Genomic DNA, 23,974 nt, shown 5'->3' on the forward strand with positions numbered 1-23,974 from the left:
TAATAAATAATTATCGAGGAAAAGGGACAGTTATATATATAAATGAAAAATGCTACATTATAAAATTAATATCTTATATTTGTTCAATAAAACTACATGTGGGCCCGTGTGCCCGGCGCCCGGGTAACACGACCTTTGTATTATCTTGTTGCATATAAACTCTGCGGGCAGACTGTGTCATAAGGCAATGGGTGAGTGTGACGTTGACGGCCTGTGCGGCCTCGTCAAGGCATCTGGTCCGGATCTCACTGCGGCGACTCTGAGCCTCCCTCGCCGCCCAAATTTACTTGTTACAAATTATTGGAATGTCACGCGGGATGCGAACGTTCAAACGTTAAAAATTGTTTAGTCTCAAAACATTCAACTTATAATATATCACATGACGTTCAACATCTCCATATCTTACAATAGCAAAGTAAAAGTCTACGGATATTAAAGTTAGAATGCAACATCCATGTTTCATATTGTACATTTTTTTTGTATCATTGAATGTCTAGGAGAAGCGAGGATGGTGTAGAAGTGGCGCTTTTGCGGTTCTTACCATTTCTAGAAAAATAGTGTATTTTTATTATACTACATAGTTCTATTTCTCATTTCTCCAAGCGAATTAAATCTAATTTTAATACAAGTTATCAAAAATTATATTGTAAAAAAAATGTGCATTATGAGACATGAAATTTGTAATACTTTATTATTATAAGGTATGGACGTTATGTATTTCATGTATTATTTTGCAACTTGGATGTTCTAAGAGTAAACTGTTAAAATTATTACAAACGAAACCTAAAACTAGGCCCTATCGCGGGCCACTCCGCCGATACACTCACATTGAAATATTGTACAATCATATACTCTCGAGGAGCGCGCCCGGTAAGTCCATTCAACGCATCCAAAATTATTAATTAATACCCTATAAAACTTACAAAATCGTCCGGTACTTAAAACTTAATACTAAGTTAAAATTAAACGGAATTGAAAATAAATTACCTAGGTACAATATTTTAGTCTAAAAAGCTATTTATAGGCGCACGAGGGATGTTTGGTGGGAGTGCGCGAATGTCAGTGGGTAGCTTCTCGAAGTTTTTTTGCGACAGGCACTGGCGCGTCCGTTGAGTCGCCCAGTGAGTTTTCCTCTGCAGAACTCGCCTCCTCTAATTGTCTGTAGCGAAATGAAGAATATTTAAATTTAAGTTACTTAAAATAAAAATGCACATTAATCATAATAATACTATAACTATATATCACAAGCTTAACTAGTAACGTGTAGTGTTAAAGAGTGAAATTGTTCGCGATAATGTAAGTACTATTTTAAAATTGCAGTTACAAGTCGAGTTACAAGGTTTGTAATTTAAATGGTCATGCATTCATAATTACAAAACTGTCAGTTTTAGTCTGTTTGAAATAAATAAAATTGTTATTATCAGCGTCATGTCTGCTTATTGCTATTAAAGACGTATAAAAATTACCGTTTGGCGCGCGGCGTACTGAAGGCGGAGTCCGAGTTGTCAGAGGGTGAGGCGGGAGTTGCGGGCGACACGGCTTTCGCGTCCATCGAGTCTTCTGTACATGACGTCGTCGTATCCTCATTTACTGAATCTGCTCCTAATTTGCCTGCAATGATTAAACATCTTTACTAATGTCGTACATTTGATGAGAGTTTCTTTGACAGCTTAAGGAATCAATTTTCATGACCATGTACAATAGGTACGTAGTATATGATATTATGTTTTTTAGGTCTGGTCAACCAATATGTCTCGGTCACGGGCACGGATACGGAGTCGCGGTATTTGAAAAAAAAAACTGACATCATTTGAATGATACAATATTGCAGATAACAATAGGCCATAGATTATAAATATTTTTCTCTACAACTTGCTAAGTCGGAACAATCGTTTTTATAGAAAATCTTATAAAATATCATAAACATATATTTTTGATATTTAAATTTAATATTATGTATTTTTGATGTAGTACTGAATATCATAATATACTGAAAACGTATTGTGTATGGTGGCGGCATCAATTTTATTACCCCTTTAAAATTTTCGGAATGGGTCATGGTAAACATCGTTAACAAATTTAATATCAAGTGACGCCAGTTGTTAGTAATCTATAATATTTATAAGTATAATGATTAATAAATAAAATTCTAGTGTCTGTTTGTAATATTGAAATAACCGTTTTTTACTACATGTATGTATTTAATACATATGAATATATACGGTACATATATGTATACCAAAATATTTTTTTTTATAATTTTTGTCTGTCGGTCTGTTGTTCTGGCTAATCTTTGAAATGGCTGGAACGATTTTGACGGGACTTTTTTTAGCAGGTAGCTGATGAAATAAGGAGTAACTTAGACTACTTTTATTTTAGAAAAAAAACAAGGTATAAAAATATATTCTACGCGAACGAAGTCGCGGGAACAGCTAGTATAAAAATAAGAAGGGTAGTTCCTTTTTTATATGCTGGGTGAATGCGGAACTAATGAGTAAACAACTGACATAAAACTGATTTACGTTTAGACAAAATTGATGTTATTGGCGAAGATAAAAATGGACAAAAGCACAAAATATATATTTGAACTAAGAGTCTGTTTTTGAAAGCGATAGAAAAGGAATATAATAAATATGAGTATAGGTGTGTAATACAATGCTGCCTAGTACAATACTACCGCCGTCTAAATAGCCTTCTGTGTGCTGACTTGTGGTTCCATTGTTATATTGTTTTACGAAATTGTCTACGTATAGCTGTCTAGGTCATTGGAAATACGTATACACCAGTCGCAGACCGACAGACATGACAATTTTTTTCAATTAAGTATGTATTTATAAAATTGCTGTACTGCTGATACTCAGGCAGTGTCTAAGCATTTTTTCCATACTTAAATAAAATACATGATTACTTAAAAAATAAAAACGCATTAGCAATGAAACCCATGATACAAAAAAGGGAAAGGGAGATAACGATTTCGTGTGTAAGGGTGTAAATAAGGTCATAAAAGGACAGATAACTTCAAATAGATGTTATCTATTCTATTGAATTTCGACTTTATTAAAGTATGTGTATTTTAAATTTACTATTTGATGATTAGGTAACACCAATAACAATAGCCTCCTCTGCTATGTTGAATTCTAATGTAATCATATGCAGGCAGATTAAATTCATCAGATCTACTTTGGGAGAGAATCATGCGTTAACAAGTACGCTGTTGACTGATTCAGTGCTCCATGATGACTCACTGCACTTTTTTCATATGTTATATTTCCTACCTATATTTTATAAAAGAAATTTTTATTGAGTGTGTGTTAAGCTATTATAGTATTTTTGGTTCATCGTTCATCTGAGTTGAATCAGAGTCGAATTAAAGTTTCTTTAAAAAGAAAAATACCGTCAACTTGTAAATATTATTATTATTATAAAAACATGGTTCAAAACTATTTATTTAAGAAAGGTCTTTATATCCATACAGTGGAGGGGCCAAACTGTATCTTATAATTTGCTCTATTGATTCTGATAAAGTATACAATATTCTATATCTACATACTTAATTATAAAAATACCTTCAAATAGTTTTAATAATTTAACGCAATGAAGTTATCTTTTTAAGAAATTATTAATGACGTACATGGGAAAAACAAAGGAATACATGTACAGGATAATTGAAAAGAAAAAAAAATACGCCAAAAGGATGTCGCCACAAAGGAAGCTGCAAGTATTACTTTAAATAAATAAAAAAATACGTACATGATACAAATCGTTAATTTTGTCATACAATATTTTATAATGTAAAAGACCTACAGATAAATAATAAGACCTTGGCATAGCTTAACTGTTGTATCTTAGAAAGCTGTTCTGATATTCTGAATGATGTGGTATTTAGTATCTTAACAAATAGTAATTATTTCTAGAAGTGTTCATTTGAGTTCTATAGACCAATTTTAGGCACTGTAACAAATATACATAAAAACAAAGTAAAAACGTGATATAAATATATGTTTATTTTGTTATAAACTTACCGTTTCCATTTGTGGATGGTGGTTCAAGGTTACTTTCGTCACTGGGTAGCGGCGAGCCACCGTTTGCAGGTGCAGTCAGACTTGGCTGTTTTCCGAGAAGCTCTGGCTGTAAATCTGATACTATGTTATGTGTCCATAACGCCAATTCCACCATGTGTGGTGACCATTTTTTGCCACAGCCATTTTGTTCCTATAAATAAATTATAATAATAATTTTAACATAAACATGGACACAGAGGTTAATAAATAAACAATCATAGATCAACGAATAGTAAAAACTTTGATTATTTTTCTTAATGTCCTATTTAGTATAACAGGTACTTTTTTCTGTGAATACTAAGTCTACTTCATTATTGTTTTACTAAGACCTAAGTGTTTATGGTTATCTATTTGTGTCTTGATGTTTGCCTCATTTTGTGCGCTATTTTAATATAATTCGTAATATTTTATTAAAAAGACTTTTAAAATGAATTTCTTTGTTAATTCAAAGGCATTATTAGTTTATAGCCGTTCAACCTGGATGTATTTCAAACCAATTCTATTGTATATTCTAAGCTTATTCACGATGACGTAAATGTGAAATGAGATTGTGTCGATATTCCGAAAAATATTAGTTGTTATGTGTCCCGTCTAGACACGTCTTCGCTAAATTTATTTTACTACTGACAATGCCTGCGTTGATCTATTTTGTTTCTAAAATGGTAATATCTAGTACCATCTAATAATGAGAAATAACACTTTAGTACTTTACATATTCAAGCAACTGTTACCACTCAACATAAAGCGGAGGTACAGTCAGTTTGATTAATGTTTTGAATCGTCTAGATACTTACCAGATTTAATCTATCACAGACACTCTTAATGTGGTTTACAAAATTGAGGTATTCCTTGGCAGTAAAATCGCTCCCCTCCATCTCTGGGATCGCTTGTAAGCACTCGTCAGCCATAAACGGTGCTATGTCGGGACTGGCAGCCGCTAATAACGCTGATGCCGTTGCTGTACCGACTCCCTTCAAATTACTCAGTGCAGTCATGGCTGATTCAATGTTAGGCAATTTGCGGAAAGCTTTCTTTGTCTCTTGCATCACGGCTCTTGGTGTATTTACTTTTATAAGATATGATAATTGTGGATAAAATCTTCCTCTCTGAAACAAGATATGCAAAACTTACTTACAGTTGTGGGAAATGTTACTTGGAACTTGGAACTCTTTGGCTAATATGTGTTCTTATAGTTTGTTAAACTTCCTAGCTATAGTTATTTTCAAGTTGGGCGTTATCTACTCGATTATAAAATTTCATTAATATCCATTCTGTCTTTAAAAAAATATTGATTCAGGCGTTAGTACTTATGACAATTTCTGATTACAATCGACAGCAGACAGTAGTTTCTGAAAAATGAGCTGTGACAGACGAACGGATAGATGGACAGATAGTCACATTATCATCATAAGTGGCTCTAAACTATGAAACAGTTGATAGTGAGCACTGTGGCTAGAAGTTATAGGATAGGCTCATTACTAGAGACAAATGTTTCCCGTACCTTAAGACAAAAATTATTAGACGAATAAGCTGAACTATTTGTTATGGTACTACTGATAAAACTATGTCTGTAATAACAACACTGAAGTGTCTCTGATATCAGAATGTCTTTTTATTAGTTCATATTATAATCATACAACTGATAAATATTTACTCGACGTATGTCTGTCGCTGTATTGAAATAATACTGAATAAGTGCTATACAATCATACTATATGACGGAGTAGGATTATTGTCCCCATTTCTTTTATTTCCAGAATGTTTGAGGCAAAAGGGGTATAATAACGAATATGGAACACAGAGGCATCAAAGTAAATACATATGTTCAGGAAAATATTTTTTTAAAATAATATTAATATCAAGCTCGAAAGATAGAGTTGTGTTAGTAGTATGAATCCTTGTCAAATAAGAGATCAGTGCACAGTTGAGAGACGATTGGAAGGGTTGTTATACTGATGTAGGCATTATCATAGTAATTGTGTGACTTTGAAATATCAAAACGAACTATTCGTCTAAATTGACAACTAGATGCTAATTAATTGAATTTCTAAATTAACACCTACATCAGAATTAATTCATTTTCCAAATTGAAGCTGAGTTTCATGAAATATACTTGCGTGCTTACAAACGTGTATACGTTTAATATGACTTGGGTACAGATGCGAATGAAGTTGCAGTAAATTTATAAATGGTTAATTAACAAACCTTATACACACATAATAACAATTTATTGACAATATGTCATACTGTTTGATGTTATCAATAATGTCACTGTAATAAAATACTAGTGTTTACAAATTATTGCTTGTGACTTTATAAACTTGTACGGCTGCGCGCGCAGCTTGCTTGCAAGCTGTGTTCCGGTTTGAAGGGAAATGACTGGGTATGGAGGCAACTCTAGCCTCGGTAATATATACGGAGACCAAGCATTACGTAGTGTGGTACTGTTCATGTCATTAGGGGAGATAAGAAACGTAAAACCAACCGTAGTAAAGGAAAGGAAAATTAGAAGTTGTTAATTTTTATTCGACTTTGAAACCATTGAAACCATATATTATTAATTAAAAGTTAAAGTTATAAACTTAACTTACCGCTTGTTTCCATTTCATAAGTTGCACCAACTCTTCGTGTATCATGTGGGCATCTTTGCCGCGGGACTTAATCTTCTTTGGTAGTTCATTCTGGTACCTGTAAACAATATAATCAAGAACTGTTTACCACCGTTAGATGGGGGGGGGGGGGGAGGTAATCAATATTAGAGAAGATTAGTTTTGAGGATAACTTCTTTTCTTTACCATTAGCCCAGCTGTTATCACAGTTTAATTATCATATATTAAAAGAAAACTCCTTGTTTCGATAATTGGTTGAACATAATTAAATGTATTGCAACGAAATTAAAAATATACTGCAAGTCTTGTATAGTATTTGTTAGACTATTACTACGTGTTTAGACTTGTAGCACTACGACCTATGGATATAGGTATATTGTACTTTATAGAAATGAAGCGTTCTTAGGAGCTGTGGTTTTTATTTCCGAAGGGTAGATTGTGTGGTTTGCAATGGATATACTTCGTTTATGCATGGGTAGCCCACCCATGCATAAACGAAGTATATCAACAACCACATTTATAAGATGTGAGATCATTCTAATGATTTTCCCCACATATTGTTTTGTGTAGATGTTATTTGTAGGAATCGGTAAGATTCCTACAAATAACATCTACACAAAGTATTTATGTGTTAAATTTATAAAGTCTTTTTTTTCTACGTAGATATATAGCGGATGTAGTAATAGCAGTTGTAGTACCTATATTTAAAAAATATGTCGTTATTAATTCCTCAAATTTAAAAGCAAACTTAATATGTAGTTGTATAGCCTGATTTCTAAGTAAACTTGTAATTTGAAATGTAAGCCTAAATCTCTTTTACATTTATAATAATCTTAAATTGGTGTATACATCAATTATTCTCGTTGTACTCTAGTATATTTAAGTTTATTCGAATATTTTTATCGATCTTATATAACTGGAATGGCTGAACTCGATCGTATTGAACTATTATTTAATCTGTGGTATTGATAAGATAAAATGCTAACGTGATTTCGATCGTTCTCACAGCTTTGATACCTACTAAGTTCTACTACAAATACAGCAAAATTACGTAGTGGTTTACGTACGAAAACAACGTAATCCGTTTTGGCCGGGGTTCCACGAATATTGGCACATACGATTTAAAATTTTAAATATTGTTGTTTAGTTGTAATTTTGCAATGGTTTTTTCTTATTCTCTTCTATTGTGTATATAATTATAAGCTACTACTTATTTTTAAATTGTTTTGTGTATGTCTCCAAGTTTTTTAAATAATAGTAGTTCTTTTTTTATTGTTGTTTAGTTTTTCGTATTGTTTGTATGCACCTGCTGTATGGAGTTCTTACTGTTACAAAATTAGTCTTTCCTTTTGGATTACTTGATTTACTATATATAACGAAATAAGATTGCTATTCGAGGTTTTAAGTGAGTACTAACTTGATGCTCGCATTATTATATGTTGATAACTAGATTTATACTGTCTTAAGGATAATATGCATAATATAATTAATCAATACAAAATTAATAAATTAATTGTAGTTAACATTCGTTTAAGGCAGCAAATTTAAAGGATTTACAAAGAAAGCTACTTATAATAAATACTCAATGCAGTAAAGGGTTCCCGACCGATTACAACAACCAACAAAATTAGTATAATTGACGAATATGTCATGTAGCTACATAATGACATAAAAATTACGGCTGAATTTCGATCCACGTCTTTTTAACGAGTGAGTGATGAGTTTTATTAACTCTGCATAATGTAGTTTAATCTAATGCAGTATTTGAATCGTAAGTAAATAATCTCTATTCAATAAGTAACATGAATACGTATTTTAGGGTTCTAGTGCATTGTTATATCGGAAAGGATACATCTATATTTAACACAGCTAATTAAAATACTAAGTACCTGAAAACAGTACATTTTTCCTTATATGCTCACCTATTTATTTAAATTTATTTCATCCATATAATTCATTTAATAACGGACCAATTAACGGGACACAACGATATACGTTAAATTTAGACGTGGACTTGAAGGACCCAACGAAAAACGTAACTCAAGCAGCTAAATGTGATTAACTAGCTGTGCCCGCGACTACTTGCGATATTTAGCATAAATATATGGTATAAATTTATGAACCGATGAAATGAAGCAAATACCATTTTCAAATTAATTAAGGCTTTTCTGAAATTTGCGTGCATAAATACACAGAGAAAATGTTTTATTGTCGATCCTTTACATTGTCCACAGACACGGTTAGTTACATACCATTTGTATGATTATAAAGTTATATGCAAAAGGGGAAAATAATAATATTACATGAAGAATAATAACTTACACAAACGGAAGTAGTTAATAGGAGCAAAATATCATAGTTATAACATAGTTAAGCGTACCTAATAAAGTTATCAAGTACAAACTGTTGGTAACTAACTAAACATATTAATGTAATGTAAACTTGAAAAGGACGGGAGAAAATCATTTCGTCGATAAAAATATTTTTTCCGTTGGCAAATGACTAATATGTTTTTTAATTGCTGCTGGTGTGTTCTATTCTAACAACAGATTGATTTCATTTTTAATGATTTCATTTTACTACAAATGCAAAGGCAATCCCCATATAAAGTTAAATATTAAGATACATTAATTAGTTCTTGAATGAACTTTTAAATGGTCAAAAATAAAAATACTTGTCGCTTAATCCTTTTATAATTCACGCTGAAATTGACATCTTCAATTATATCTTAAAAGTAAAAGTATTTATTTGTCTAATATTTAACTTTAACAATAACATAATTAAGAAAATGTTTATCAAATATCTTAACAGAATTTTTAATATTTTGAGGACGCCAAAGATAGAGGAGGGAATTTTTAACTACCGTAACAGGCGCTTGCTGAGTATGTTCATTGCTTATTTTGTTATATTGAAACAACATGTGTTTGCCAGCTTCTGCTTTTTTAATTATACCTACCCATTATATATTAATAGTAAGTAGTATCATTTATTAATGTAAGAAAACTATATAGAATACAAATAGTTTCTATGGAATTATAAAATAAAATGTATTAAGCTACGAAATGTATCTAAGTAGGTACATAGACCTTAGAGTTATTACTATATAAGTAATATATAAAGATTTATACTTTCGAAGTGTTGGTTATGTTATTACTATATCATGATAATTCTATTTTTTTTAATCACTAGTTAACATTGTACTCGGATAACTACTTTATAATACTAAAGGCACTTGACGGACTTTAAAAGTATTTTAAAATCCGTCAAGTAGTTTTTTTAGTTATGCATTACAAACAATCAAAACTTTCCCCTTTAAATATTATTATTAGCGTAGATAAAACATAATATATTTCCCTTTAAAAATAATCGTAATTACCTAGCTACAATAAGTAAGTCTTCAAACCACCTATACTTATGTTCTTTTCATAGTTGGGTGCACGAATGTTTTATTCCAAAGTAATGATTATGTAAATAATATGTAATTTTATTTTTCTTATATATAATTTATATTGTGTATCATGTAGGTTTATATTTTGTTCTATTCTTTATTTTACATTTCGCTAACATATTTTATTATTACTGCATATTAAAATATAAAGTATATTTTTAAATTAATTATGTAAATTATATTATTTATATTTGAAAATATTAAGAAACGCTTTTATCCACAAAGAGTTGATAAAATTTAAGAAAGCAAAAAAGTACAAGAGCTCTGATGAAAGTAGGTCATCATAAATTAAATTATTCTATTTCATATACATGTGTTTATAAAATATAATAATTTAAGTATTCTGTTTTTTTCAATAAATCTTAAAATAATAATATTCTCACAAACACATAACATTAAATACGGTACTATAGACAGACAATTAGTTAAAAAAAATGTTATAAATGCTGACATAACCTCCAACTTAGTGACTCATTTAGTAACTAATAAAAATAATAAAATTAATAATAAAAAATATTTTACAACGGATACTATGGTGAATACAGATAAAATTTTATTTTTACATGTTCTGAATTTTGAAATATTATTTAGATTGTAAGCAAAATCTAAAGAGCAAGTCACCATTTTGAACGGATGTGAACCGTAGTGGCACTTAACAAAGCATTGTATTGTAAACTATGTGGCTACAAATACAAAAACACATCATGTGTGTCATTTAGTATTATGTTTATTTAAGAAATCGTCGGAATTAACCGCCATTTACAGTTAAACATGCACATAAATGCATTTAAACGAGTCGTATCATTAAGGACAGCCACCATTTTATAACGCCTGAGCGATGCGATATTTTTCCCCACACTGGCTTCAGGAAAAACGATCGTGTCAATTTGACATCGATCCCACGTGACGCAGTGATTTTAATGAGCAGTCCGCGGACTAGAGATGCAGTCCGCGAGGGAGGTAGCTATCAAATCAGTTTGCACGGATACACACACAATACAAGTTCATTGACACGCCACGGCCGCATTTTCTCCTTTCAAAGACGTTCGTACTTACCAATTGTCCAATTTTACAAGCTCTTCTGGTTTCTTTGTTTTCTGTTCAGCTTTAAGTTTAAGCGCTTGTGGATATAACTTCAATACACTGTCGAATTCTTTTGCATCTGCCTCCAGAAAGAAAGTAGACGTGTCTTTCGCGGTAGCCATTGTGAACGTTCTAAATGTACAACACTGCGTATTTAGTTTAGCTATAGCGCCGAACTCGACGCGGCGGCAGCACCTGGCCAACTGGGCGCCCTCTCCCCACTCGACGCCATCTTGTTGACTAAACCTCGCAGTGACGTTCAATAATAATATTTGAAATGTGTTATTTTCTCCCGGATTTTTGGTTATAATTCAATTAAATAGGCTTTATATTCATTGTAATATGTCTTATTTTGTATTTTATATAGATTTATTTGCTTATTTTTACTAATTAAGTGTACAGAAAACAAAAAATGTACTTACTCAACATCACAAGGTTATATCGGACGTGCCTTGATTCGTGGCGTCGGACATTTGTCTGGCATCCACCCACTGGGAATAACAGGATAGAAAAAATAAATCCCATTTCTTTTACTAAATCACAATGTAACATTTGAATGTTAGTATGATAAGAGAAATTCACAATATGAACACAATAATCACTTTCATGTTAGTCACGGCGACCTCGGAGTAATATCAATTTCCTTAACGTGACGCAACACACGACACCGTTCTACCGAAACGACTTTGGTAAACACGCATATTTTCCGTTGCATTGCAGTACACACTGAGCTCGGAGTAGTCATGAAGTAGTAACTAGCGGTGTACATAAGGCATTTAGGTAGTAGGACGTACATATCACCGGGGTGGAACGTCACCAAACCAATCGGCTTTGTTGTTTTGATAGATCGCCATGTGCTCTGCTCCCTCTTTAATTTTCGTATTTGTTACATACATGTACTCAGCTATCTGCTTATTATTTGATATTTGTAATAATTAAATAATGAAGCTATTAATTTCATTCGTCAGAATCAGACCATCAGTTGAATGATTCAATAGTCTATTCTGGAGTATGTACCTAAGGACTACTCTGTCATGCAGAAAAAATAACAATCCATTTTAAATAAATACCAATATGATTATGAATAGATTGAACAATTTATATTGGGTAATGAGTAAATTAATCATAAATATGTATTTATGATTAATTATTTACTTTAGACTAAATGTGATGGACCGAGGTCCACTTTTGTAACTATTGTCAAGTAGATGTATACCATATGTGTACGTTGTGTAGGTAGGTAATTCATTCAAACATTAAAATGCAACAAATTGCGATTAATTGTTGAATTTATATGGTTGCGCAGATTGTCGATCCTAAATCTGTCTAGTATAGAAATTTCATTGAAGTCGTTATAGTAGTCGTCCCTCCGATTACATAGAATAAGTAAGAACTCTACGAAACATAAGTGCAAAAAAATATGTAGGAACTTACATATTTTGCACTTAGGTACATGACGTCATCATTATTATTATTATAAATTTAAACAGGCATATAAAAGTCTACCAAACCAAGCAAAAGTACCTAACTATAAGAGCAATAGAATATGTCGATTACGAAAATAATCATCAAAATCGATTCAGCTTTGAAGTTATCGTTTAAACATCATCAATGACAACATCGTCATGGTGACTTCATTTTTTATTACTTATCGTAACTCAAACATTTTGCACCTAAAACTGTTACCTGCTTTAATATTGTAAATTGGTAATCAATAATTCATCAAATACATTATTTTACGTAAAACAATTTCTAGTAGAGTTTTGTATTACATTGTTCTTCCAATAAAATGTACATAGTATTAGTTCTTATAGGTAAAAATAAGGTACATTACTCGAGATGAGTCTTATATTTTAGGTACTTACATTTTCAGTTATATTTGTCTTATTTTTACGTACATGCAATTACTATGTTTATTATTTACTATGTAAGTACCGTAAGCACAGTCGCAGGGTTTAATTAGTAGCTTAATATAACTGAATTATAAAGACTATGAAAAAAAACATGTGAAAAGGAAAGGTTTACACTCATCTTTAATTTATAAGTCGGTTAATAATTAATAGAAACAATCATACTTAAATGTTGGACTCACTCGTAAAAACAAAGAAACAGAAATATAAATTTATCCAACTTGACCACACTTATATAATTTTTTTATTATAATGTATTTGTACTTTATCTAGTGTGTATTGATCATTGTTAATTAGAATCGGAAAAAAACAAAGGAAAAACTAATTCACCAGCTCGTGAGGGATTTGAACCCCCGACCACCTCTATTAAAATTAAATGGGCGCTCTTACCAGCTGAGCTAACGAGCCAACATGACTCAGTCTAGATTTCTTAATATGTATTTGGTACTAGTAGTATGAAAATACTATAATTACTGGTAATTTGGTTGTTTTGTGGTAAGGAGTAACACAAATGAAATAAGTAAATACCTATAGATATCATTTATATATATAACCCATCACCATCCTCATCTCAAACTGACTATTAAACAACTGACAGCAACATAATGAAGTTGAAATCACTAAAACGAATATAAAGGTTAACATTGTGCAGGAATCGTATCTACGGCCATCTGATGGCGAGACAGTATGAGTATATTAAACCATTAAGGCCATAAAATAAAAAAAAAAGTTCACATATTCCATTCCAAAAGTCTCCAAAATCCGTTTAGACATTATTCATACAAAATAGTAATTAAATTTAATAATGACAAAAAAACATTCATTAAGAGCCTAAAGAAGTAATGTCATTGTATTAATTACTTTGTAGAATAAACACTTTAGTACTTTAAGCGTCGCGAATGACTGTTAATGGTTCCTAAGCTGCCAACCATTTCCATTATTGTTTCATTTGATGTTACCACAATGTTTATATTTCCATCGCAATATGTTCCAAATTTAGTTCATGCTTTTAAGTAGCTTTACGATTCTGTTACATAAACAAAGAAACAAACAACTTAATGAAAAGTGTCAACCAACCGTAGCTTATATTTTTATGTAGGTACTTACATGAACAACAATATGGACATCACGATATTAGGAGAGTCCTATGTGGTTACATATCTTATTCACTGCATTTCCTGAGGATATCATTGATAATAATGATATTATTCACACTAATAATATAAATTAGATATTATTTTTACCTTTTCACAACTACTAAACCGATCTTAATGAAATTTGACGTAAAGATAGAATTATAGCACTAGGATGGACATATGCTGCTTTTATCTTTAAAAGGAGACGAAGTCGCGGGAAACTGCTATATAGTGTTAATATAAAATGGATTCTCAGTGTCACGGTATATTAATACTATTTAACTCATTGTTACAGGATTTGTCTCCACAGTTATGATCATCATCCTAATAACACGGAAGTAAAGCCGGTTGCAAATCGGGTAAGTTTCTAAATATAACCCTATGTATTAGCGTATCCTCTCAACTAACTTGAGAAAAGAATAAATTATCAATTCGACTATTGTATATTGTTATTCTTATTGCTATGATATTCTATCCAATATAAGGTTTTTCGTCTAAAATTTACGTTTTGAGTTACTCACACTTACCTAATTCAAATCAAATCAAAACAAAATATCTTTATTTATGTAGATCTTTTAAAGACTCTTATTATATGTCTAAAACTGCCGCCAGTTCTGAGTGCATTCCAGGTAAGAAGAAATTATGTATGAGTTGATCTATTTATTGTAAATATATATATATATTAAGGTTAAAAAGAAATATTAATTAAGCAGCTTATGAGAGATTTGAACTCCCGACCACCTCATTATATTTTAAATTGGGCGTTCTAACCAGCTGAGCTTAACAGCCTCAATTAATATGCATATTTATTAATATTATTTCCTCAGAATAAGTGTAGTTAGTCATAAACTTCGTCACTCATTATTAGATTATTATTAATTTAATGTGCTTAATATTGTCCTCAATTCCATGAATTCAACCCTGATCAAATTAATTAAAACGAAACATAATCACATCCAGATCATCGACATCCTTTTGAAAAGCGAATGGATCACACAAAATAACTTACACAAAATCTTTTATTATGAGTTACTTCATTAGTTCGTGTTTTATGGCGAATCATAACACCATTTTTTAAGCTGTTAGCTTGACACACACTAAAAAACTTGCATCAAAATGCTTACCATTAGTACACTATTAGCGAATTGTTTTTAGGTGATTGGAATGTCAAAAGCTGATGGTCCACCACGTTAGTAACTTATAATCGTCAAACGAATAACACGATGGCTATCACGTCATCATGTAACTCTTCATACAATCCGTGGTAATCATCAAACAATGTCAAGTTAATGGCTCAGTGACATGACACTTTGTGATTTTTCATATTAAAACAATAATATGCAACATAAAAAAAAGTACACTAAACTATACTACACACAGTTTTTGTGTCTTTCATTTGTTTAAAAAAATAAATTTTATTACTTTTTACATACATTGTTCTTCGCTGTTATGTCGTGACGGTAATTGCAATGATATCGTGGCGTGTTCGGGTAATTTATACAAGTGTCCACATAGTGACTTTTGAGATAATGGTATAGCTGAACTGAGACTCTCTCATGTTACCATCATTTTTGTAGACCAGGTATGTATATATTTTTTAGTTTGTAAAGCGATTGGAGTAAAACAAGTACTAAAGTTTAAGTTAGCACGTATTGTACTAATAATGAAAAGTTTGGCCGTTTCTGGCATAGCCGCGAACATATTCCGTCAAAGAACTTATAGACGAAAATTCTAACAATTTATCGTTTTGGGTTCGGTTACACAATTAAGATAATTGATGTCTTTATAATATGTCTTTTGTAAATGTTTTTCATTTATACATATATATATTTTTTTATATAGCGGATATACTTACATAGCGATATACTTTATATAGCGGATTGTGACGAGAACTAGGTACATGTTCCGTGTGTGATTTGCAAGCAACCGTGACCTATCAAACGTGATTACTAGTTAGGGACTATATATTATACTGTAGCGTCATGTTATGACGCTTATTGTCATCACTATGTAGGTATTTATATATATTACTACTGTACTTGCTAATCAGAAATGTCTTTTCCATTTTAAATTTATAGTTCTGTTTTTATACATTTTTTTTGTACTCAATCGTTCCTATATAAATATCTCAGTATTCCTAGTCTTTTTTTCTATTTTCTTTTTTACTATGTACATATAAATTAAAACTACAACAATTGCATTATGTGCACTATTAAGTAGAAGTATTGTCAGGAAACACAGCATATATGTTTTTAATTCTTTCACTAAAGCTACTTTTTTTATCTTAATTCAGTAATAAGTATCCTTTATTATACTTTCTTATTTTATATAGTTTTGCACACTTATTATTATAACTATTTATAATAATTGTTTTCCTTTTAATATGTGTATTATTTAGATAATTACAGTACCTCAGAACGAATTCGCTATGGTATTCTTTACCTTTTTATACCACGAGAGTGACAAACGTAACAAGGTAAGCATACTATGGTTCACCTCATTCCAACGGTAAACCTCCGTCCATGAACACTTGCAACACCATAAACATAGCTCGCGGGTTGCTGTTTTTTGTTTTATGTTGTGACATAAACATATAGTAGGCGTAGTATTTATTCGATACAATAATTTCATTGCCATATTTTAACTCACATATTTTTATATTATATAAAGGGAAATTAATGTTTTGTAAGTAGAGTAAAAAGTTATACTATATATAACCTCTTTACTAAACTTTTTTGTTTTCAATGTCGTAGGCATCTTGTAATTTGAATTTGGAATTGAATTTATTGAAACAGTGTGTCACTTATTTCATATATTAAAAAAAAATTTTTTTTAGCTTTACGTTCTCTGTTTTTGGAATAAAAGATAGCCTAAGTTCCAGTTCCTGAGAAAATGTATCTGCATGTCACATTTGAATAAAATATAATACATTCAGTCGTTTACCCGCGAAAAGGTAGTGAACAGACAGCTAAACAGACATACTATCGCATTTATACTATTATGTATAAGTAATAAAGAGAAATATACTTCCAAAGTGGCGCCCGTCTGGGACGTAGAGATGTTAAGATATCAGAGTTAACAAATCACGGTTTTGCCGACATTTCTTCCTCATCGGTGACCACATCTAGCATATGTTTCTCGACAATGATACATTACGATTCCGATCATATGATATCAAATACATCTAGATTTTATAGATATAAAATCTGTTAACTAGTGACACATTGGGACAAACATTAGTTGACACACACTATTCTAAATAAAATAGGATATATTGTAAATCCCTCCAATATTTATCTCGACAATACAATTAATTCGTAATTTTAGTAGGTATGCGTTAAGTATACATAGAAAATAAGTAATTTGGGACATGGTTATCAAAATATTAATCAAGATGTCCCGTGTAGATGTAACAATCAATCGATGTACAAAAAATATAATATCTTCTTCTTTTCATTCCATTATTTATGCTCCAAAGTAACACATAAATAACGTATATAGGTACATTTACGGTACAACAGATAGATATTCATAGTACAGTACAATGTAAATGAGTTGTAAAACTATTCGTTTATATGTACAGACCTTGTTTTTATTTCAACCGTACTGTACGACAATAGATTGTACGTACAAAACAGATAAGGGCCCTGCATAACGCAAATACGATAACGAACCAGTACAACCGATCGTAGTGAATTCAAATTCAACAAAATATAACTATAATGGGAAGCCGTTTGAAAGCAGGGTTATAACAGCCGCCAGGCAGCCCTAAAAGAAGAAAGCGTAGGGTACGACCGGGCCCCGGGACACTCGCACAAAAAGCAAGGGAACAAATGTTGCCGAGGGTTTTGACGGGCTTTAATTTTTTATACTGTCAGAATGTAAGCTCATCGCACGATAAGGATTGTTTCACAACGGCAGACGTGGAATTTAACAGTTGTCGTGTTCACACAAAAATCAACCATCATTCATTGGTTGAAAGATCAGTATTGGAAGGCAGAGTTATTTTTACGATAGTGATCGTGTTTGTTGGAGTTTCTTGTGTAACAACGAGCAATAATCAACTTTGTATTCAACATGTAAAGTCTATATTCTTTAGAAATTTGAATAGAATGGCTGTTTCAAACCGTAGGTAAAGCATCCATATGGAGGCAGAATATTGCGGCACACTATATTAATTATTATATTTTAGTTAGTGGATAATATGAATATCCAAGTGATTTATAAGTATTAATAATTATTTCCATATGTATTGTGTCTACTTTTAATATAATATTGTTTAAAAATATAAGAAAACTATAAAGATTGCAGGTCCCAAACACTAAAGGCGGTGATAAGCAGGATTCTGAGCTGGATATTATTAGATAGGCATGATCCTAATGATGATGATAAAGGTCTAAAAACAATTTTCTAATAGAACGACCAGTATTTAGAACTTAATACAATTTCCAGGTAGACTGTGATTCCTGGAAGTTGGGTAAATTTTTAAAACACCCATTAATTCTATGGTTTTTACTTTACTACACATTTATATAGCTTCATTGCTTCTACCGTAAGAATGAACCGGGTATTTTTGTCGTTTAGGGAATTTAGATTGCAATGTTCGTTTATAACATATTTTTTAGAGGTTACGGGAGCTTGACATCTTAATTCTCCGGAATGACACGAGTATTATATACTTGATGTCCGTATTGCTGTTTATAGTTATATAGGCCATAGTTGCCATTTACCATTAGGATTTATTAGTCCTTGCCAAATCAGATAAATTTAAATTCGAAAACCAAATTAGCATTCTAGCTTAAGGGTGATTGCAATTAATATAGATTAACTTCTTTGATCGTGAAACCAGGACGCCTCTATCTGCGGCCCGCATCTATAAATAGTTATAATATAATATTCGCGACGTATATATATATTTTATAATATGCAATCACGAGGTAATAAGTACCATTTAGATATGGGTTACTCGTTACATAAAATTAAACTGATCAAACACGTATACCCTTTTATACGAGTACAAAAATGAAAAGTTTTATCACTTATTATAGTAGATATAAACCTTGTATTTTATTTATTATTAAAAATAAGTAAATTAATATAAAACCCAGATCGCGTAGCAAGAGGCATTGTCAACTATCGATGTCGCATGGTGAACGTGATTTTTGCCATGTCCACATTTTTCCAAATATATTTTGAATAGGTACCCAACAGTGGACCAACTGCCGTCTATAGGATTAATTTGGTTTGTTGTTCGATGTATTCATTATCAATTAGGCAAATATAAATTGATACCTTATGACATTAATAAATATATACCTTAAAAATTATTATTGATTAATGTTTATAACGTTAGGTTTCATTTCAAATTTAGCAAAGTATAAAAAAAACTAATTAATTTATCTAAGTAACTGTACTCTTTATTAGTATTACAAATATTAATCATCATGAACCGATGTTCTAAAATTCAAAATAAGTTCTAAGAACCAGTCCCGACTTATTAGTATTCTCGTAACTATAAGAAAAACGCCGCGGCGGGAAATTGAATTCTCCTTTTTGCCTCAAGGTCAGTCAGTTGTGACTCGTATCACAACTGTTCGCTCTTGGAAGCGATAGCGGCCCAGTCAAATACCAAGAAACAAAGATAATTTTGTAGTGAACGCAAGCAGACTACAAGTAACGCCATCTGTTGATGCACTGTTGAATTAATTTCATCATTATCATATGCCATTAATAGCATGCAATTAGATAAAAGGAATAACAATTAGTATATAGAGTAGTATTTTGTAGTGATTATCATCTATTGTAAAGTTAATGAAGTCATTCTTGCGGCTTCATTCATTGTCGAACAAGTTCGTGAAAAAACTACAATGCACCAAGCCACATAATTACCCACATAACAATACTGAATGACGGAATAATAATGACTAATTCTTTGCAGGAGCAAAGATTACTACTTTATCAGGCGAACCAGGTAGGTAATTTATCATTTCTAATAGTATGTCATTAGAATATTCTGTGTACCTAAAACCATTTAAACCAGTGATTTAAAATTTTGCGATAATGAACAATGTTAAGAAAACTGTATCTAATTTATTTATTTCACTTTAATGATTTTAAAATTCTTAATGAAAAAGGTAACTCTTCTAAAGCAACTATGATAATTGTTAGTTAATTACACTTAAAAACCGGTTCCACTTTCTATTTTTTTTTTTACTTATCTTATAGATGTTATGTTTAATTAATAAGTTTCAGGGATATATTTCGAAATATCTTTAAAATCCTTCAGAAAGAAGTATAACCGTATACATTAAAAACAAAGTTATTTGAAATTTTCGTTCACTCTGATCTCTTTAAATCACACTTGATTTGATAATAGCTATAAAATTGGCCAGTTTGTAGGCGATGTTCATAAAATATATCTATGCGTATGTATGTTCGGTCTATATACATATCTTTGTGTAATTAGTTCAGTTCTACGTATAATCATTACTGTCTAGATGTAGATATAGATGCATGAAAATCTGACTCTATTTCTGCCGCCAAAGTGGCGCCGCGTAACTGTAGTCTGGTTTGAAGGGTGGTTGATATACCAGTAGAAAGTACGGACTATCGAATACCCGAGATATACGAGAAACATAACAAAACCTGAGAAATGAAAACACACGAGGGCATTGTTCATTTCAATATAGGTATTTCGATATATAAGTTATATTTTGACGACTGAATACGACTGAATTGGTTCGAGAAACAGAAAACGACTTTAAAGCAATCTCATTTAATGCATCAATGTTATGGATACATTGATGGAGTTTCTCAGACGTATAGGTTCTACCATTTTGTTATATGGGATTACGGTTTTCACTCATTTTATTTCGATTTAGATAGTCGCCTTCCTGTTTCATGATACTTAGTACCTATGTACTAAGTTCTTGTTAATTTCTCTTCATTCATGCAACAACAACATATCTAGACAGCCTAAAGTCAATGTTTGTATAAATAATAGTTGTTTAATTTCGTTTCTAATTACATTATATAATATCAATGTCACTTTAGTTCATAACCATAATTCATAAGATAAAGTGGTACGTAGGTAATACGTTACGTAGTTGTGTCCAATGAAGGTTTCGCAAAACTCGATTTCTGAATGACGTGACGTCACCGTAGTATACAAGCGTCAGCTGTTTTAGTATAGTTGTATATGCATATAGATCAATGAGTTCTTTCTTTGCCGTCAGAAGCTTAGTAGGGATATTCAGCACTAACTGAATACGAATACGATATTTTTACAGATAGAGTAGATACAGACAGGTAGTGTAGATATATATAAATAGTTAGTTATATAACGTTTGGACAGCATTTTGCTGTTGTGAGACTATTATTTTCGCCACAGCTCTATATTTAGGTTTTTGGCATGGCATTTACAAGGAAATAGATGATCGACCTTTTTCAAATATTATTTCTAATTCTAGATATAGAGAAATGTAAAAGTAGATTACGTAGATAAGAAATGTAATAGTAGTTTTCCGAAGATTTATAGTTTTTTTTTTATTTGAAACAATGATTAGAATTAGTAGATACATAATTATTTCATTCGAAAATAATAATTTGAAATAATTGTATGCAACCTATTTCTATAATACATCTAATTACGTACAAGGCAGTAAAAGTATGGTAGTAGCAGTACAAAATACTCAACAATAAAGAAGAAAATGTCATCAAACACTTATTCCATGAAGTAAAATAATGGTTTTAACATTTTGGGCACCATCTCACGAATTGCCCTACTAGCGTGGCGCTTGACTTCAATAATAATCGCAGTAAGTAGTCACAACTTGGTAGCGATGTGAGTCGGACGCTACCCGGTTGCCTCTTTCAATGCGCTCTTTTGCGCCGCGGGCGATTGCTCCACCGCGAATTTGGGCCAAGCACAACACTCCTATCCCTTTCCAATTCATTTTATAGCTGATATCACCTTCTCACTCTTATGTTTTCACTCGACGCGTGATTATATACAGGCATTTATGTAATAAGTTTACTGTTTACATTGTGGCCCGAATCAGGTGATGAAAGATACATTACGAGTTGAATTATTGAAAAAGCAGCACATTCATTGGAATAACTGGCTTGATTTATGTGGGTATTAATAGCAAGTACATGTTTAAAAATAAGAAATTAGTATTTAAATTAGATGCTAGATCTAATCTAAGTAACTAAGTTTAAGCAGTAATACTAATTATTTCTCCTAAATTATGCATTGGATAGAAAATATAGTATTTGAAGTCCGTTATATTCTTATCAGATTATCTGATCGATATCAGACATTGACCTTTTGACACATTGTAAATAATAGTAGGTATGGAGTAAGTAGTAGTAGGTACTTATAATTTCTTTCCGATTGAGTAAAATAACTACTATACCCTTAGAATCCCTTAGAATCTCATCAGAAATTAAATAAAATCTCCAACAAAGCAGTCTGTTTATATGAGAAAGCTAAACAGTTTATTTAGGTGAAATGCGACAATGGATTCGGTCACCACCGCAAACAACATCACTACCAAACTCGTGCAGATATAATCTAGATACGTCATATACCTATAGGTTACATTATATATTAAATAATACTATATGTATGTAAACGTAACTTGCACCTATAGGGAAGACCCCTAATCTATGTAACTGTTGACATGCAAAATTCGTAAAAACCTAAGTTTATATTAACATGATCTCAACTACTTGAACTATAAATATTGAAGATATGTTTTGGAGCGATTCAATTCCAATAATTCAATGAAGTACTGACGGCCAATGGCTCACCATTGTTCCAGTTCAGTCAGTAAGTATATTCACAGTCAGTAAATATATTTACTTCAAACTTTTTGGAACGCTGTTGTCTTGTAGTCGTGCTCACCTGCTCGTCCTTTAACAATTAAAATATACTTTTTCGTAAATATTCAAGATTGTTTCATTAAGAATCGGTTATACTGAGTATCAGTTTCTGCCAGTAAATTCTGTTTAACCATCAAGTACTTAATTAACGATTACCCAATAGCAAATTTTGTACGTAGTCCCGATCATAAGTTGTGTATTATGTACAGCACAGTCAGCAATCTTCTAACTTATGACAAACCTAATACACCAGTAGTATGTTACCAGTAGTTATGACTCATAATATTAACAGCTGTCTGTCGTTTTTCTACAATTTTTCAAATTGCATCGACTTTTGAAAAAATAAGATAGATTTTCAGAGCGAATATACATACGAGTATATGCAGTTAGGGCACATTATTGTATTTTTTTTTGTGGATGATAATAGAATACTGCACCCGCCTACGCTAACGGTTTACGCTGGCGGGGCACCAGTGGAGGATGATAAGATGAACATGAGGTCAGGTCAGTTAGCCCATCGTGACAAATTCACCAGGAATTTAACACGATGGTTTCCAGGGGGAACCGCGTGGTGGTCGACTTGACAAGGTACATTGCTAGCAATGGGGTCATCAATCTACATTACTAACGATCGCCTTTCCCCCATTATTGTATATTAAGTTAATTGACTGAAAATGTACTAACCAAATTTGTGCTAAGATACAAATTTGTAATAATAATGCACATGCATAATGCATGGTTTGTAAGAAATTCTATTACTGACTTCATTTTCATAATACAAAATAATGAAGAATATTATAGGAGATAAACTCCGCATTTCCACTAAAACATGTTGTATAAT

At 31.6% G+C, this 23,974-nt stretch overlaps 2 protein-coding genes across 3 annotated transcripts in view; one reads left to right on the forward strand and one right to left on the reverse strand.

Annotated features, from left to right (window-relative positions):
* Nucleotides 1-79: 79 nt before the first annotated feature.
* On the reverse strand, nucleotides 80-11,417 carry LOC131841178 (uncharacterized). The gene is made up of 6 exons (XM_059189441.1): nucleotides 11,175-11,417; nucleotides 6,653-6,749; nucleotides 4,856-5,167; nucleotides 4,023-4,212; nucleotides 1,467-1,611; nucleotides 80-1,159 (listed from the first exon to the last, which is right to left on the reverse strand). The coding sequence occupies exons 1-6, from the start codon at nucleotides 11,321-11,323 to the stop codon at nucleotides 1,060-1,062; spliced, it is 993 nt and encodes a 330-aa protein (XP_059045424.1). The 5' UTR covers nucleotides 11,324-11,417; the 3' UTR covers nucleotides 80-1,059.
* Nucleotides 10,864-23,974, forward strand: part of LOC131841179 (mitochondrial uncoupling protein 4) — a 45,815-nt gene continuing 32,704 nt past the window's right edge. Inside the window, exons 1-2 of one of the 2 annotated variants that reach the window (XM_059189445.1) lie at nucleotides 10,864-11,162; nucleotides 14,543-14,606. The gene's annotated coding sequence lies outside the window, so the exon portion shown is untranslated. Of the gene's footprint in view, nucleotides 11,163-14,542; nucleotides 14,607-22,092; nucleotides 22,381-23,974 lie in introns of those variants that run through there. The other variant, XM_059189444.1, reaches the window with a different exon arrangement.

This window comes from Achroia grisella, unplaced genomic scaffold, assembly GCF_030625045.1.
Source record: "Achroia grisella isolate CSIRO2021 unplaced genomic scaffold, CSIRO_AGI_Agris_v1 utg1573, whole genome shotgun sequence".
Taxonomy (NCBI): domain Eukaryota; kingdom Metazoa; phylum Arthropoda; class Insecta; order Lepidoptera; family Pyralidae; genus Achroia; species Achroia grisella.

What these genes read in the sequence shown, in the direction of transcription:
- LOC131841178 (XM_059189441.1), bottom strand. Translation starts at nt 11,323, where the DNA reads ATGGCTACCGCGAAAGACACGTCTACTTTCTTTCTGGAGGCAGATGCA. An exon ending in TTATGAAATGGAAACAAGCG is followed by an intron (nt 5,168 to 6,652) that starts GTAAGTTAAGTT and finishes ATCTTGTTTCAG; the next exon opens with AGAGGAAGATTTTATCCACA. An exon ending in ACCATCCACAAATGGAAACG is followed by an intron (nt 1,612 to 4,022) that starts GTAAGTTTATAA and finishes TAATCATTGCAG; the next exon opens with GCAAATTAGGAGCAGATTCA.